At 39.5% G+C, this 17,313-nt stretch overlaps 1 protein-coding gene across 2 annotated transcripts; it reads left to right on the forward strand.

The window, feature by feature from the left end:
- Positions 1 to 16,323, forward strand: LOC111330143 (meprin A subunit alpha). Of its 2 annotated transcripts, XM_088742667.1 has the most exons (15): positions 1 to 18; positions 1,952 to 2,147; positions 2,852 to 2,941; positions 3,683 to 3,868; positions 4,824 to 4,938; positions 5,508 to 5,695; positions 6,239 to 6,457; positions 7,451 to 7,618; positions 8,144 to 8,323; positions 8,739 to 8,885; positions 9,355 to 9,608; positions 10,919 to 11,000; positions 13,793 to 13,938; positions 15,199 to 15,354; positions 16,195 to 16,323. In XM_088742667.1, exons 2-14 carry the CDS (start codon positions 2,066 to 2,068, stop codon positions 15,346 to 15,348), a joined length of 2,007 nt encoding a protein of 668 aa, XP_088598793.1. In that variant the 5' UTR covers positions 1 to 18; positions 1,952 to 2,065; the 3' UTR covers positions 15,349 to 15,354; positions 16,195 to 16,323. The 2 variants fall into 2 exon arrangements, with proteins under 2 accessions (XP_088598793.1, XP_088598792.1); XM_088742666.1 differs by lacking the exon at positions 1 to 18 and having other exon boundaries at positions 1,722 to 2,147.
- Positions 16,324 to 17,313: the final 990 nt, after the last annotated feature.

Below are 17,313 nucleotides of genomic sequence, written 5' to 3' on the forward strand. Positions count from 1 at the left end.
GTTTCTCCTCTCAGCCAGGTATGTCTGTTTTATTTTTTGCAACTTTTGTACTTTTCAAGTTTTAGTTTAGAAATTAATGGACTCGTCTTTGAGGCTTGTTGAAGGGCATGCATTTTTTGGGCGATACACTGGCATTTTTCGTTGACATAGATGCCTTCCCTTTTTGTTATGCGTTAGGATCAATGTTTAATGTGTCGCGGCATACCCCTCCATTCACTTTAGTTTCGCCTGGCTTTCCTGCGTTTGAAAACATTTGGTAAAAAAAAAATTGAACATTGAAATGCTATACGAAAGTGAGATTTTTCCTATTTTTAGTTTGCTCCATTAGTTTAGCGGATGAAAACTCAATTTTGGTAGTTGTTCGTAAACGATAACCAAGGAAGAAGGAAAATTTATTATCATTTCGTTCCGAAAATTACCGCAATCAATATTTAAACTGTATAAAAGTAATTTAAACTTCTATGACTGAACAAAAACCAGCAGCAAGAAGATGATTCTCCTGCCAACAGTTAGGAGGCAACACCATATATTGTGCGTAGTGAGCACAGGCTTTGAATTTTTCTATTAAAAAACATAAGGTTTTGATTAAAGACGACCCAATTCTCCCGCAACTCAAACCAAAAGGTTATTGCTGATAATGGCAGCAACTGGGGAAAAGTAAATTGGACAAAATTAAGAGCGTATGCAGGTGAAAATGAACGGCAGTCAAACGAGGGATGTTTCAACGCTACGCAAGTCATTGATATTTAAAAAAAGATAGAAATTGACGTTCTCTTGAAATTGGAGGAAATTACAGATTACGGCTGCTAGCACTCAGTCTTAGGAAATATTGCGAAACATTTGTTATGATCACGTTAACAAACCGAAAAGTCGATAAAGGACGTTTATGATTTGCGTCTTAGGCAAATACCACCGTGGTTTTATCCTAGCAAATTGCTTTTAATTTTGACACTTTAACTTGTGTATAAAGCCTCTTGATACTATGTTAACGCAAAAAAAAAAATAAAATAAAATAAAAAAAAGTAAAAGGAAAATCTCCAAACTTGGAGAGAGAATTTCATTTAATTTCGTTAGACATCCGGTGTTCTTTTGTCTACCCTTGGCATTCCCTGCACTCTTTTTTACATGTTTATGTTAATTTTCTGTCATGTGACGCAAATAGAGGCAAACCTTAAAATAAATAGTGATTTTAAGAATGACTTTTATGGCAGAGGCAAACGGTAAAAGTCAATTATGATTCTACTCAATTTCCCTATGATCCAAAAAAAACCATAAAGATAAATGGCAAAAATATCTCTTGTTTACAGTCAATGCATATGTTTTCATTCGAGCACACAAACGGCTTAAAAGAAAACGGTATGAAGTTCAATTTTTGCTGTTTGATGCAAACGCCATGAATAGAGTGTTTTTTTATTTATGTCCCTGTGCCAGTTGGACAGTGGACGACTTCATTGCATGTGACTGACATACAGCGCAAGACATTTTGCGTTCATGACCTAAATTGTTATTTATCAGTACATTTAACAAGGGATTGAAGAGCATGTCGTTATTACACGCTGCCACTGACACTTTTTAATTGGCAATTTAAAATTTTTACCAACTAATTGTGAAATAATTTCCCGTATTCTGAGATATTCTATTGTTGCCAGTTTTTGCAATGTTTATTCCTGGACGGGAATCGCACATTTGATATGCGATTTGTGCACTGATAAAAGCGCAGAAATTAAACATTCTTCGTGGACAAGCAATCAAACCCCAGCAACATGCCAGAACTGTATTATTCCGAATGATATATGTTGCCCCTCTAAATCAAGTTAACCGCATTGGCCTAAATTACACTCGCCTTAAACAAACAGTTTAGCTGTCATAAGCAATTTCCTTTGCATGAGATTTGATAAGCTGTTTTCACTAGCCTCTATTTTGCTCTCTCTTGTTCCTTACATATCCCAAGCGCGAACTCATGTGAGCTCGACATCTGTAGAGGAAACAAACACAATCGATCAACATCTCTGAGTTATAGACGTTGGCTTGACAGGCAGATAGCACAATTCACGCTACATCGCCAATGGGAAGGTTTAAATTTTTCGCGTCGATACTTCTCTGTGCTGTTCTGACGTCCAGCAGTCCTGTTGGCCATCAGAGTTCATGTAGGTTCATTTTGATATTTCATGATTTTTAATATCATTGTAGAGCATAACTATCCCCAACGGCGCAGGAAAGTTTTGAAAACGCGATTTATGTATGGTTCTTCGTGCTAAAAGGGAGAGAATCCCTTGCAGAGTTTTTTCAGCTCAAAATCAAAACGCCGAGGGGGGTCAAGAAGCAGCCTTTCAAGGAACTTACAGTCGAATGAATTTTCATTCAAATTTTCCGGAGCAAAACGGAAAAGGAATTTTTTTAAATTTTACAGAGAAATATATCCTCATGCCCTGGAAATATGTTTGTTTCCACTGTGATAGATCATCTATATCATATATTTTCAGAATTTTCTCTTACATGTGTCAAATTTAGATTTGTTTACAAATAGTACTGCTGAGAGTATCTACGAGGAATTTGAGAAGCTGAGAAAGTTTTTCCAAGATATCGATCTTTATGTTATAGACAATTTTCCTTGTCAAACCAACCCGCGGAAAAAAGGGTTTTAACTGAACACAAACAAGTTCAAAGCATTAATTGATAAATCCTATCTTTCATATTTATTTCCAAAGAGCAAACATGATAAAAGGGGTGATTCTGTCTTTGGTGAGAGCTTAATTGCTAGTTACCTTGGGAAACGGTTTAATTGCCAAACATTAATTTTTACAGATTTGATAGTTGAAAAATATAAATACTTTTTAACCCACTTTTTCAGCATATCAAAGAACTATTCTGGGTCATGACGATAAAGACCAACTTTTTGGTGACGACACGATTTTGGATCACATCGTCAAAGTTAATAAAGGTACTCCTCTTAACATCGTAAAATGTTATACGTGCCTTAAAATTTTTTCCTATTCTGCCTCTACGTAAACAGGAGGTTTCTTATTTTCACTTGTTAAACAACTGCTGTCTAGGTGACAATTCAATGTAAATAAAAGTAAAAAAAAAATCTGCGAAGATCGACTTGAAGGTCGAAAATCACGCATTATTATTTCAGAATGTCAGTTAATTGTTGTATCATTAATATCTTGTGGACGTTTTGCAGGAAACCGCAATCTTAATTTCTTTTTGTATCAGATAGAGGCCTGAATTAGTAGAGCTTGTTTCTTGCTATTTTTCCTTGCTCTTAAATTTTCTTTCTTTCCTTGAGATTTATTCCCTCGCAAAAAGGCAACAAGATTTCATTTCAAGCCCGTGTATGATGGTCTTCTTTATGAATTTCAACTGTTTAACTTTCACGTGACTTTTGGCTTCTAACTCCAATGAGTGACCAAAAGAGATTTCCTCCTTACAACATTAATACAACTATGCAAATATCAAACAGAAAAGTGAAGAGAATAAAGAAAAATTTCAATTAGAGGATTCAATAACAAATTCTCCGCACTAACATCATAAAAATTGTACGGTAAGGAGAAGTACTAATGAGATCTTGGGAATAAAAAAGTTGACCACCTCATCAGTTTTCAGTCGTAACCGGCGTTAATTAGAAAATTATCGTTTGTATCACCTTGTTGTTGTTTATATTGTTGGTTGTGTCGCCCAGGGAATGACGTAAACAAGTACGAGGCAGATATCGTCTTATCTCCTGACGATAACGTTGATCTCAGTAATGATGGTGATGTGGACGGATCAGGGATAGGTCTGAGGAAGAAGCGCAATGCTGCACGTGACCGAAAAAAGCTCTGGGTTACTCGTGTTATCCCTTATAAGTACGACAGCGGCCTTCCTGGTAAGAACTAACAAGCTATATAAAGCTAGCAAAAACTGTTGATAGATAGAATTCAAATTTAGAAAAATAATAATTACACCAGATTTGTTAATGGAATTTTATGGTAAATGATGTCGATAATGATCTTAAAGTAGCTGCAGAAATCCAAACCCAAACGAAACGATGAAATTAACAGTTAGTTTCACAGTTCCGAAGGAGTTCCGGTGCTGAGGCCAACAACAAAATAATTTGATCTCGCAGTTCCTTTGTATATTTACTACATTAACATGCTTGTGACCATTCATCGAGTGTTATTTGTGCTGGCTCAGGCCTACTTCCAAAGAGATCAATTTACTCCCCACCAGTCCCTTAAACAGGGTGAGATACAAATCGGCTGCGGAATCGGAAGGGCATCAGTTTTTTATGTAGGTGTCGAAATTAAAGTTAGTTTTCTAGGGTAATCTTGGTCAACTTCACTGCGTAGTTGGTCAAGAGACCCCACGCCACGCTTTTCACCAGTGAAATGCGTCACTAAAACCAATCGCGAGCGAGGATCTCTCGCATTTCCCCGCGCTTCAGGTCATTCACAAGCATTTCCATACCTTCTTTCATTCTTGTGAAAATTTTCCATGTTTTGTTTTGCCGCTGTGATTACTTTGGTATGTGGGTTTTCCGGCATTCTGTTGAGAAGTGCTCTGATGCCTTACTCGGTCGCAAGCCACCGCACAGGATAACTCATAAAAGTTTATAATGGCGTTAGAGCTGGCGCATTGTTCGCCAGATACACATTGCAGATTGATAATTTATGGAGGGCCTTTCGGGGCCTTTGGAGCTAAAAGATTCCATGAATATCTGAGGAAAGTGAATTTTCGGGCTGCTTGTAAGGAGATACAGTTACTTTATCATTTTGATTGGAGACAGCTTATTTCATAAGTATAAACATTGATTGTCTTTTTTATTTTTCCCAAAACTTTAGACAGCTTCAAGTCAACAATTCAGGAAGCCATGGCCGAATTTGAGAATAAAACGTGTCTGAAATTTGTGCAGAGAAGTAGCGAGGCCTTGTTTATTAACATCATCCATAAGCCGGGGTAAGCAAAAGTATTTTTAAAATCAAATTTTGCTCAAATTCTTATCGAAGTTCACTTTACTAAGGCCTTGTGCTTGACCTTACATAACTCATATTCTCCTCAGCTACTGCTCTTTCTCTTAAAACTTGCGCAACCCCAACCTCGTTCCCAGGGCCTTTTCCCTTTGGAGGTGGACCCCCAGCCAAGGAAAAAGGCTCTGGGAACGAGGTTAGCGCAACCCTTTCAACCAATCAGATACAGAACTAAAACCAATAACCACTTGGTCGCCGGCGTTTTCCCGCGTTTTAGACAGTTTGGTCTTAGAGTTCTCATTAGCTCTTAAAGGTATTTCCTTTCTTCTGATTGGTTGTTGTGATAACTTTGATTATGAATCGGAAAGCGTTCTACTGGCTTTAAGCAATCGCAACTCGGTGAAGACGCTTTTTTCCGCGTTTTAGACCGTGTATTTATCACTCTGAGTTCTCATTGGTTCACTTTCAAATCTAACTTTGTTCAAAATGGCCCCAGTGATTACTGTAGCTTTTGTTTTACGAAACTTCTAAGAAACGTGCACAAATTGTTTTTGTAAGGTGCTGGTCATCAGTTGGCCGTCAATATTGGATGTCAGGAGTTGGACAAAGACTGTCTCTTGGCTCTGGATGCAACCATAAAGGGACCATCATGCATGAATTGATGCATGCTGCTGGTTTCTGGCACGAGCAATCGCGACCAGACAGAAATCTTTACGTGGAGGTACTCTGGGAGAACATAGAGCCTGGTAACTATCTTAACGTATTTAAACATTGATTCCCCTGTTCATTAATTTGTTTTCATGGATGATGGGGACCAAGAATTCCCTTTTTTTTAGTGTCTATTCTTATTACAGCCAACACTGTTGTAGAAATAGCAACTTAATGGCAGCTATGCAGTCGAGGTTCTTGAATTTTGAATTCATTGACACTCCCTCTTCATTCAGGAGGCTTTAAGGTTAGCACCCTGGCCATGGACTCCGCAAAAAACAGATCCGGGTTCGTGTCGTGGCCGGGTTACTTTAATGTGTTGGGTACCAACCTCGTTCCCAGGGTCTCTCATCTTCTCACCTCTTGTAGCGAGAGATAGGCGGGAAGATGAGAGACCCTGGGAACAAGGTTGACTGTCCCTCACTTTGTAAAGAAAAAAAGAAGAGTGAGTACCAGACTCGTGACAGTCAGAGAAAGTCAACGTAATGCTACCGAGGGCAGGAGAGTAACTTTACAATGGACTAACATTCCATCCACAACACTGGTAGCTATACACTTACTCACTATCTCCTTCCTTTAAGATGACGCCTACAACTTTAACAAGTACAGCCATCGCGATATCGACCGGCTTAAGGTCCCGTATGATTTTGACTCTATCATGCATTACGGGCGTAAAAGCTTCTCTAAAAATGGCAAAGAAACCATCCGATCCATCCTGGATCCTAACAGGCCTTTGGGACAGAGGAATGGATTTACTGAGTTTGATGTTCACGAAATAAATTCCCTTTACGATTGTGCAGGTAAGGGGAGAATTTTTTTTTTAGCACATAAATGGCTACACTATTATCGAGATAGACGTGTACTTAACGTCTTTGTGGCTCTTACTAATCAAGGCTGAGCTCCGAGAAAAATTGAAGGGAGCCCAGTGTTCTGAAACTGTGTAATCCAGGGTGCCAGCATGTGCTTTTTATAAAAAACTAAGATTCTTGAGTCGTCTAAGAGCAAAAGTAAGGTGCCAGGGCCACCGGGCGCTGCTAGACCACAGCCCTTCTAATTGCAAACCATATAACAAAGTCTATTCAAGTGAAATTTATTTATTACCACAATTGCCAGTAATGTCGTAATCTAATTGCTAATTCTCCACTGTCGATAAGAGTACAGACAACGTTGCTCGCGTCAACGTGTTATGCGACGTATCACACGCTGAAGGAATCATTTTAATTTGATGTCGATATTGCGGTAAACAACAAATCGACAGCGGTCTAGCGTTGTCTGTACGTACCCTTATCGACAACGATATCCGTCATTATGACAATAGTCAAGATTTGCTGCGAACTCACTCGGCTGCACCTCATGAGCCCTCAACATTTTCACCACTGTAATGACAAATATCATTGTCGATAAGAGTACAGGCCACCCTAGATCACAGTCAAGTTATTAAAGCTAAACAATCTTTCAAGTTTATTTGAGACTCTATGTATATTTTCGCCCTCTGGAACTGTTAAGCAGCGAGACAAACCTTATTCCTGCGGGCTCGGGACTCTCTAACTTCTGAACGGAAACGAAATGGAGATTTCGGTCTTGCGATCTCTCGCAACCATTAAAGAGCTATGAGTTGTCTAATATGTCAGGGACAGAGACAGTATAAATGAGAGGTTGGGTACACCAAAGAAAAGCGAGCAATACCAGAACAAACTTTCTAACAAACCCCTCCGTACCACAGGAGAACCGTGAGAAATTAAACCAATATTTTACAGTCCTTTTTTTCTTATTTGTATGTCTTCGTTCATTAGCAAGTGGCAGCTGGAGTACCTGGTCAGAATTCGGTCCATGCAGCACCAAATGCAAGAAGACCCGTCAACGTTTCTGCAGCTCTAGTGACGTGGCTAAGGACTGCCCAGGAGCAGACCAGTATGGAGTTCAACAAGAACAAGTCAAGTGCAATGACAAGGAGTGTTTCGGTTTGTCATAATCAAACCTGCTTTCCAATTTTATGGCTTTAATATTTTATGTAATCATTTAATCATCTGACGACTAGGTGGTGTACCTTTTTAAATGGGTAAAATAAGATCCTATAATTAAATCATAATCAATCTCCCCGTTCCTGTGTAGGCTACCAGTAGCCACATGAACCCACCAGTGTCCTATTTTCTGTGTCGTTATTTTGAGAAAACCAAGGTTTCATTATTCCACCACGAAAGGTGAAAACCAACGCATAAAAGTTCTAACTCGGCAGCTGCAGTTTTTTGCCGCACATTGAACCTTTCTGCTTCCAGTGGAAAGCATGGGCGAAGCGGAAAGAATTCTTCAACAAGGGGCCTCCATCAGCATGCGCATCGTCTTATTACTTTCCTTTGGCTGTGAATAATTATTTATTCTTAATACCATACAACGATAATATTCATTCACCTTTAACCTGGAGGCATCATTACGAAGCTAAAAAAATTGACATCAAAGCTGGTTTACAATTTTTTCCAATCGCACAGCACCCATCGACGGTCACTGGGGCCGCTGGTCATCATGGGGTTTGTGCAGTACTGAATGTGGGTTTGGAACACAAACCAGAACAAGATCCTGTGACGATCCACCACCACGATATGGTGGCAAACAATGCGCCGGTAGCTCGAAAGATTCACAAGCTTGCAAACAGAAGTCATGCGGAATCGGTAAGTAGATCAATGTTCGGAAAAGTTGAGAGAACCCCGCTCTAGCTTGTATACGCCCAAAGCTTTCCGCTCATGAAAAGCCGACAGTTTGCCTTCCCACCTAGGGTCACGTGCGTCAGAGTCGTAACTTTGACCCCAACTGAGGACTCCAAGGCTACCCTAACAGTGTCCTACTAACAAAAGTAAAAATTTAATCCATCCGTTGTAAGTTTACCACAAACTTCAGCGTTGATAGCCAGACTTGTTATGGTATTTTTATGGCATAACAAAATTGTTTCATTACAAAGGTGTATCGCTATCCAACTAGGCCTAATTAACTTGTAAAGGTGAGTCGCTCTCTCCAGGCTCTCTCGGTCGTATAGCCTTTTCTGTATAAAACCTTTTCATGTAGGCCTCACGTTGTATGATTCTTCAGGGCCTTATGACTGTGAATTTGACTTTGATGGGATATGCCATTGGAAGATAGATGACAGTAATCCCTCAGGTTTTACCTGGGAGCGAAACTCAGGAAGAACGCCTTCCTCCAGTACCGGACCATCCACAGATCATACATCTGGACCAGGTGACAATGAAGATTTATAATAAATTTATATTCATTCGTCCTTCACGAAAGTTCACAACACTGACCAAATTTCCAGAGTGACAATCCATCACATGTAGCTTCAACAAGACAGCACTGTAAAAATTTTACTACTTTTTCCGGGAGTACTATCTACTTTTGAGTCTAAAAGGAACGGGAGCCGGATTAAACCTTTAAAAGGGACCTGGGGTCCTCCAGTTTTTAACTACTGTGTAAGGAGAACAAAAGGTTGTGGTCTAAATGATAACTGAATGCAAAAATTCTCAGAGACTAGGAAGTTCAATTGGTGTCACAACTTTTATAAAAAGGATCGATATTGCAATGATCATTTGCTTCCCACAAACTGCTCAGACCTTTCCCATACCTTTTCAATACCATGTCACAGGAGCTAAGAACCAAGCGAAGATAGCTAATCTAATATTGCCACACATAACCTAAGCTTTCTGTTTAGGCCACTATCTATACGCTGAAACCAGTGGTATTGCCCGAGGAGACAAAGCACAGCTTGTCAGCCGTACCTTCCCTGCAACTACCGGTCGTTGCATGACGTTTTGGTATCACATGTACGGCTCAGGGATGGGAGAGTTAAATGTGTATGTTAATATCACCGGTACCAAATTGAAGGTCTGGTCCATGTCTGGTGACCAAGGAGACGAATGGAAAATGGCTAGAGTTACTCTTGTTAGCAAGAGCTTCCAATACCAAGTAAACACAACTTAGGTCGTTGCTGAGTCTCCTTAGCTGATTCTGCAATAAAGGGTTGCTTTACACCAAGCCTAATCCACAACATTGGGTCCTTTCGAAGTTTTTTGCAAGGGTGCTATATACATCTTATTAGACGTTTTGTTGTGTAGTATCGCTGAGTATTTTTACGAGTTGTGCTGTGCCCTACGGGCTCGTCAAAATAGAAAGAACGAGTAAAAATACTCAGCGATACTACACAACAAAACGTCTAATAAGTTATTTATTATCCAACACGCCAAACTGTTATTTCAATGCGGGCGAATTTCGCGGATATCTATTTACGGGGAGTGCGTGACAGAAGTATGCGAAGCGGAACGGAATTGGCGCGTTGTTGTGTTGCTGTTTCTACTTTCTTCATTAACTGAAGAAATTTTCTGGTCGTCAAGCTGTTTTTCTTCGTTCGATTCTTCAAATGAACTTGGATCTATATTTGCCAGCCATTCTGACTCTTCTTCGTCGGAAATATGATTCAAATTGTCCGCCACTTATTTTTTTTCCTAACTACAATCCAATTCTTCGCTTGCGCGATGCGAGAAAACCTGTTTAACCGGTACTACAATAGACGAGTACAAATACCGCGTGATATTTGTACTCGTCTATGCCGTTATTTGTACTCGTCTAGGGGTAGTTGGATAATAATGTCCTCTACTCGACACAATTGTCTATGTTAATCTAGATCTGCTCTTTTTACGACCAAATTCTGATATGCTCTCAAGAACTTATCCTTCATTGAAATTAAGACCTTATTGCTGGTGCATGAAACCAAGCGCCTTCCTATGAGACAAACAACTTTCTTTTTTCGTGGGTGAAATGGAATGCCTGAGAGTCTCCTCAATCCAGATCTTACCATGCGCCATCCCAATGCACCCCTCTCCCCACACGAACTGATACATTGCCACTGAACGATATATAATGTTATGGAATGATCAAAGCGAGAGCGATGTCAACTGCTATTTAAACCGTGTTTCTTCAGCTTAATTTGGTAATATCAACTAAGTTTAAATTGTAAATTAGCCACCGTGAAGAGTTAAAAAGTTGACGTTTCGAGCATTAGCCCTTCGTCAGGGCGAATGACGAAGGGCTAACGCTCGAAACGTCAGCTTTTTAACTCCTTACGGTGGCCAATTTACAATTTCAACTTAGTTGATATTACCCAAATTACCTCTTACCCCACCGACGCAGCATCACAGATTCTATAGAAACTTACCCCCTTTATTCATTTTTTTTCACCTTAACTGACTATATGACATATAGACTTTTGTTCTTTGCAGGTGATATTCGAGGCAGTTCGTGGATCAAGTTTCCGAAGTGATATTGCGCTGGATGATATAAGCTTTAAAGGGTATCCATGCCGTAAGTCACTTCTTTTAAAACATGTGCTAGTGGCTATAAGCCAGAGAACTAAACTGCGTTTCGAGCGTGGATGTCGAACTACTAAGATACTCCGAAAAAACAATAACGAGAACTATTACACGACTCAGGAAGTCAGAGGGCCAATAACTAAAATCAACCAATCAAAATGCTCTATTGCCGGTCAATATTCTCTCAGTATTGGACCGGGCACTGTCCCGAATGGTCCCGAATGATACCGCACTTGTGTCCCTTTCAACTTCAGTCGTGTAATAAATCTCTTATTAACCAAGCTTGCTCGGGACCGTACTGGAAGAATATCGGCCCTCGGTCTTTTTTGTACGGACCTCGCTGCGCTCGGTCCGTCCTATCAAGACCTCGGGTCGATATTCTCCCAGTATGGCCCTCGCGCTCGGTTAATAAGATATATATAACTACCAATAACAATTGATTCAAGATCGGAATTCGATTGTTACACTCACTCATCTCGACAACATGTGGCTTCGCTTCCTTTAGGAGGCAGTGGCTTCCAAAACAGACACAGCTATCGTCAGTTATCGCGTAATCTCTCTGACAGAACGGAAAAGCCGGGGGAGGGGGGGGGAGGAATAGCATTAGAAGGTACGAACGGAAAACAAGCATCAGCTCAGAAAGGGTAATCACTTCCACCCTAACATAAACGCATATTCTTCATACTGCTCCCCAACCTCGTTCCCAGGCTCTTTCATCTTCCCGCCCCCCTAACCTCGCTCGCTCCAGGGGGCGGGAAGATGAGAAACCCTGGGAACGAGGTTGACTGCTCTCCATATCCTAAGGTGCCGACAAGGATAATGATTTAACAATCAAGAGTTTCTTTAGTTGGTGATCAATTCCTCTATCCTCACGTGATTCAGGGGTGATTTCGTCAGGAGAAATTAGATGCTAATCACTCTTAGGGGCCGAAGGAGTAGATGTTCTACTTACATAGATATAAGCTTATATCTTATACCTTACATAGATATAAGCTTATATCTTATATCTTACATAGATATAAGCTTATATCTTATTACTTACATTGATATAAGCCTCAATGGAGAGTCAATTAAGCATACGGACACTTTTAAGTACTTGGGTGTCGTTCTTGATGCCACCCTTTCCTTTAACGACCACGTGGATTATGTGAGGATCAAGGTATCTGAGATACTCGGTATGTTCTCTCGAATAAGACCTTCACTGACGCTAGAAGCTGCAAATAGACTTTATAAAGCCATGGTCCTCCCGGTTCTAGATTATTGTGATACTGTGTGGCATGAATGTGGGCAAGGAAACAGTGACAATTAAGATTGAACGACTACAGCGACGAGCAACGAGGATCGTCTACTCCAAAGATGCCTCAAAACTAACAACTGATCAAGCTATGACTAAACTGGGCTGGGAACCCCTCTATTACAGAAGACGAACACACATTTTAGATTTGTTAATGAGTGCATTGCAAATAGAGTTCTCAGATATCTTTTTAATTATTCTAATGTAAGAATTCGCGACATTCACCGCTACAATACTAGAAATAATGATGGTCTTATTTTAGAAAAAGTTAAATTAGAATGCACCAAGCGCGCTTTTTTTTTAAAAAGGTGCAAAAATCTTTAATGATTTTAAATAATTTTTCATAATTCGAAGAATTTATTATTGTCCGAATTTACTCTCGTTTATTGTAACTATTTTATAATTTACTCTAAATTGATATCTATTTATTTTTTTTTAAGGACCTGCATTGATAGCAGTTTTCTTTCCTAAACTGAAGCAGCAATCCTGTATAAATATGTTTAAATTATTATTATTATTAAACAACAACAAACATATGAAACATATGTGTGAACTGCGGTTATGAGACGTATATGAGAACGATCCTTCGCAGTAAAGCACTATTTGAGCAATAGTGGAAATCAGACCTGAAAAAAAATTAATTAATTAATTTGATGGCCTGCTCCCAGTTGGCTTGTTAGCTCAATTGGTAGAGCGCTGCACTAGTATCGCAGAGGTCAGTGGTTCGAATCCCGTACAGGCCTGAAATTTTTTTCAGGTCTGATTTCCACTATTGCTCAAATAGTGCTTTACTGCGAAGGATCGTTCTCATATACGTCTCATAACCGCAGTTCACACATATGTTTCATATGTTTGTTGTTGTTTGATTTATCATCTACGGGTTTATATCGAATTAATTTGATGGCCTGCTCCCAGTTGGCTTGTTAGCTCAATTGGTAGAGCGCTGCACTAGTATCGCAGAGGTCAGTGGTTCGAATCCCGTACAGGCCTGAAATTTTTTTCAGGTCTGATTTCCACTATTGCTCAAATAGTGCTTTACTGCGAAGGATCGTTCTCATATACGTCTCATAACCGCAGTTCACACATATGTTTCATATGTTTGTTGTTGTTTGATTTATCATCTACGGGTTTATATCGAATTAATTTGATGGCCTGCTCCCAGTTGGCTTGTTAGCTCAATTGGTAGAGCGCTGCACTAGTATCGCAGAGGTCAGTGGTTCGAATCCCGTACAGGCCTGAGATTTTTTTCAGGTCTGATTTCCACTATTGCTCAAATAGTGCTTTACTGCGAAGGATCGTTCTCATATACATTATTATTATTATTATTACACACTTAAACAGTTTTTCGATAACGGTTACTGCTTGTTCAGGTCAGTTATGTTAGCTCATTAACTATAATAAATAAAACTTAGCAGCTGTCAGTACGGTCCCACGTACATCTGGACGTGGAGAACTTAAAGCTTACGCGAGGATTTCTTTGTATCCTTTAGTGGAAGCCGTCGGTTGTTACGTGGACAACGTCTCTGCGCGTGCGTTACCCTCACTAGTTAAAAACTTTCGAGGACATATAGACTGGTACCACATAGATAAAACCATCGCCGACTGCGCCAAGGAAGTGCAGAATCAAGGTTTTGAGGTAAGTTCGCGTAAAACCATTGAGGTTAACTATTCTAATACAAAGGAGAATATTGAGCACATTTCGCATCTACACGGAAAAGTTGTTCATCAAATCTTCATGGTACGTAGCAGCACTGTACTAGTTGTAGGTGACCACCAACCTTTTGTATCAAGATGTTAAGAGAAAGTGAAGTTGGGTTGATTATTTTCAGGAGTTGACCTCTTGCTACTGACACGTATATCCTGTTATTCAACTGAGTGTTAGAATAAAGGCTTTCAAACCATGACCTCAAGATTTTAACCCCCTAACTACACTGATGATACCCAATTCCGTTCACTCTCGGCCCGGGGGGGGGGGGGGGGGTACTCCCTTATAAGGGCTTAATGGGGACGTGCGGCCAGCCAGGGTATGTTTTTCGAGATTTTTGTCTTATCAGGGTATCGATTTTTGTCTTAGATAGGATATCTTTTCTTGGAAGATAAACAGCAAAATTTTTACAAGCTCTAATTTTAATTAATATTGAATTCCGTTGATTTTGGCATTGATACCAGGCACATTAAATGTCTTAAACAGGGTATCAAAAATCGGAATTCTGTCGTAAACAGGGTTGGAAAATCAGCGATATTTGTCTTAAACAGGGTCAGGGTATGAGGGGCCGCGCCGCACCTCCCCACTCAGGAATATATCGAGTACCCCCCCCCGGGAATCTCGGCCATACATTTCTAACAATTTTCGCCCAGAAAGTTCGGTGTTCGATCGAAATTTTGGTCCCTTCTGGGAATGAAAGGGTTACATTCAGCGCTCAAAGTCATTAGGATCTCAATAGTCTCCATCGCAGCCGTTACTCCCCCTTCAACGGATATAAATGGGAAAGAAAGCGTGACAGAGACGAAATCGTGTCGCGTGACCAGATAAAAGAGTAATTGATTAGACTAATGAAAAATAAAATAAGGTGCAAGGTTTCCCTTTGACCCATCCATCACTATAATGTACAGATTAAACCAAGACCCCCCATTTGCCGTTCACTTTACAAAATCTCCTCACAAGCTGATGAAGAGTTAACTTACAACACCTTAGTGACCCGTCCTTAGTTAAGTAAAGGTGGGTTTTTTTTAGAAGAAAGAGGGTGGGATTTTTTTTTTCAATTTTAAACTTAGGAGTTTTTCATCTTCTGTCCTATCCTTAACTTTATAATCCTTAACAATTGTTAGCAACCACTCTTGTTGACTGTGTACATAACACCATTCAATGATCTTTAAGTAATTGTTTCCGTGTTAGGTTTTTGGTGTTCAGTTTTATGGAGAATGTTGGAGTGCTAGTGGCAAGCCAAACGAGACAGAGTACAACAAATATGGAGTTGCCCCACCTGAGGACTGCTGGGAAGGAGTTGGAAAGCATTCGACAAACTTTGTTTATAAGATAGTTTAGTAGAAGGTGAGAATGATTTCATTGTTATGAAACGGCAAATTATGATTGTCTTGTTCTCAACGTCCATAAGATGATTTACCTATCAAGCTCCGTGAGGAAATAGGAATAAATAAGAGAAAGCCACCGTAGGATAAGCTTTCACGTGTACTTTCACATTTACAGAAAGCTAGTGTTTATACAAAGTAGCAAAACTACAGTGGAATGAAATATTCTACAAATCAAATTTTGCTGAGATTGCCGCACACTTGAGGCAGTGAAGCAACAGGAATATAGTTGCAAGAGAAATAATACAGACTTAGGCCAGTCTGGATTCACCACTGACATCTACATGTGTCCTGTCCTCTTGTAGAGAATTTGTTTTGTAGTGTTTAATAACGGAGACAACCTTATCAAATACAGGAACTATTTATGTCAGAAGTAAACTGCGATAGAAGATATTCTCTAAGAAATGCAAATTTTAGAATCCCTTGCTTTAATACAGTAAAATATGGTAAACACTCTATAAGATACTATGGCCCTCTCCTCTGGTCGAAACTTACAAAAGAGTTACGTAGTGAAGATAGCCTGCACGGATTTAAGAGCAAAATCAGGAGAACGGACATGACTGTCATGATTGATGATGGATGCAAAAAATGTGCGCTCTGTAATAGTTGATTTTTTACTCTAGGACATTGATACATAATTTTAACTGTTAATAGGTTAGGTAAATAATTCTGTAAATAGGTTCCAGATTTCTTATTTTTAAAGCTTCTACACCGTGTCCCCAATTAGTGCTATGCGCTAGGTTTTCACGACACATAAATAAAGTTCACTACTACTACTAATCCTACACTTTTTCATTTGCAGCTAGGAAGGACATGCCTTATCACACAAAGATCATCAAAGGAAACAACCCTGTTTGAAACAATAATAATTAATCATACCTAGCCCTAGTAACTTAAAAAAAATCTCAATAAAGGAAGTGAAAATTATAAACATGGTCTTTGCTACAGGGTGCTTCTTTCCCAAATTCAATCTAGTCTTTGCACAATTTAATTACCCAGGTGATAATCTTTTATCATGAAATAACAATGTGACACTTAATTGCGCCACTGCAACTTGCATATTCCCACAAAATTAGCTTCAAAAGCTTAGACAAACAGACAAACAAATAAACGAGCAAAAACATTCAGCACAATTGGAAATGACCTGACCATTCACAAATGTTAAATTATTTTCCCTCCATTAACTGATTTCTTTTCCAGAAATCAGTTTTGGTAAACATCATCAAGTCATTCATTCACCAATATCCCTTACTGGTAAAATAAATAGCAGCATTTAAATTACAGTGCTATAAATGCATACTGCAGCTCCCCCTCCTCCCCCCTCCTATATGTTATACATGTGTAATTTGTGGAAATTACACATCAGTGCTTTCAATAAGACCCCGCACCCTCCGGAGCTCTGGAGGGTATTCTGTTGTGAGTCACCCGGTATATTCACCATGCTCAAGTCGCAGTCCAGCAGGTGCTGTACCAAGGTAGCCAAATCTTATTGAAAGCGCTACACATGCCTCCAGATGAATGCCTTAGTAAATTTGCCATTGACCCAATAACAAATGTAAGTTGAATTAGTTGAGCTTTCCCAGACCCATCCTATCTTAAACAGGTCTACAAAATAAGATATCATTTTAAATATTCATGACCTGTGCATAGGCCCAGTTACCGTATTTCTTCACCTATAAGCCGATCTCGGCTATAAGCCGAGACCCTGACTTTCAGGGTCTTTACGCTACACTCAAGCTGCCCAAAAAAAAAGGTAAAACCATCGGCTATAAGCCGAGAGCGAAATTATTGATTGTAACTGGCCATTTGAGCAAGCGAACCTCACGGAAAACATAAGAAATTGACTCACTAAACACAAAACCTAATGAATTACAATAAACACAAAAGAAAAAAAGCGAACCAATCAAGAGATATGAATATC

Source organism: Stylophora pistillata, chromosome 13 (genome assembly GCF_964205215.1).
Source record: "Stylophora pistillata chromosome 13, jaStyPist1.2, whole genome shotgun sequence".
NCBI lineage: Eukaryota > Metazoa > Cnidaria > Anthozoa > Scleractinia > Pocilloporidae > Stylophora > Stylophora pistillata.

Coding starts and splice junctions, on each gene's coding strand:
- LOC111330143 (XM_088742667.1), top strand. CDS start 2,066: ATGGGAAGGTTTAAATTTTTCGCGTCGATACTTCTCTGTGCTGTTCTG. Junction 2,148..2,851: donor TGTTGGCCATCAGAGTTCAT/GTAGGTTCATTT, acceptor CCACTTTTTCAG/CATATCAAAGAACTATTCTG. Junction 8,324..8,738: donor ACAGAAGTCATGCGGAATCG/GTAAGTAGATCA, acceptor ATGATTCTTCAG/GGCCTTATGACTGTGAATTT.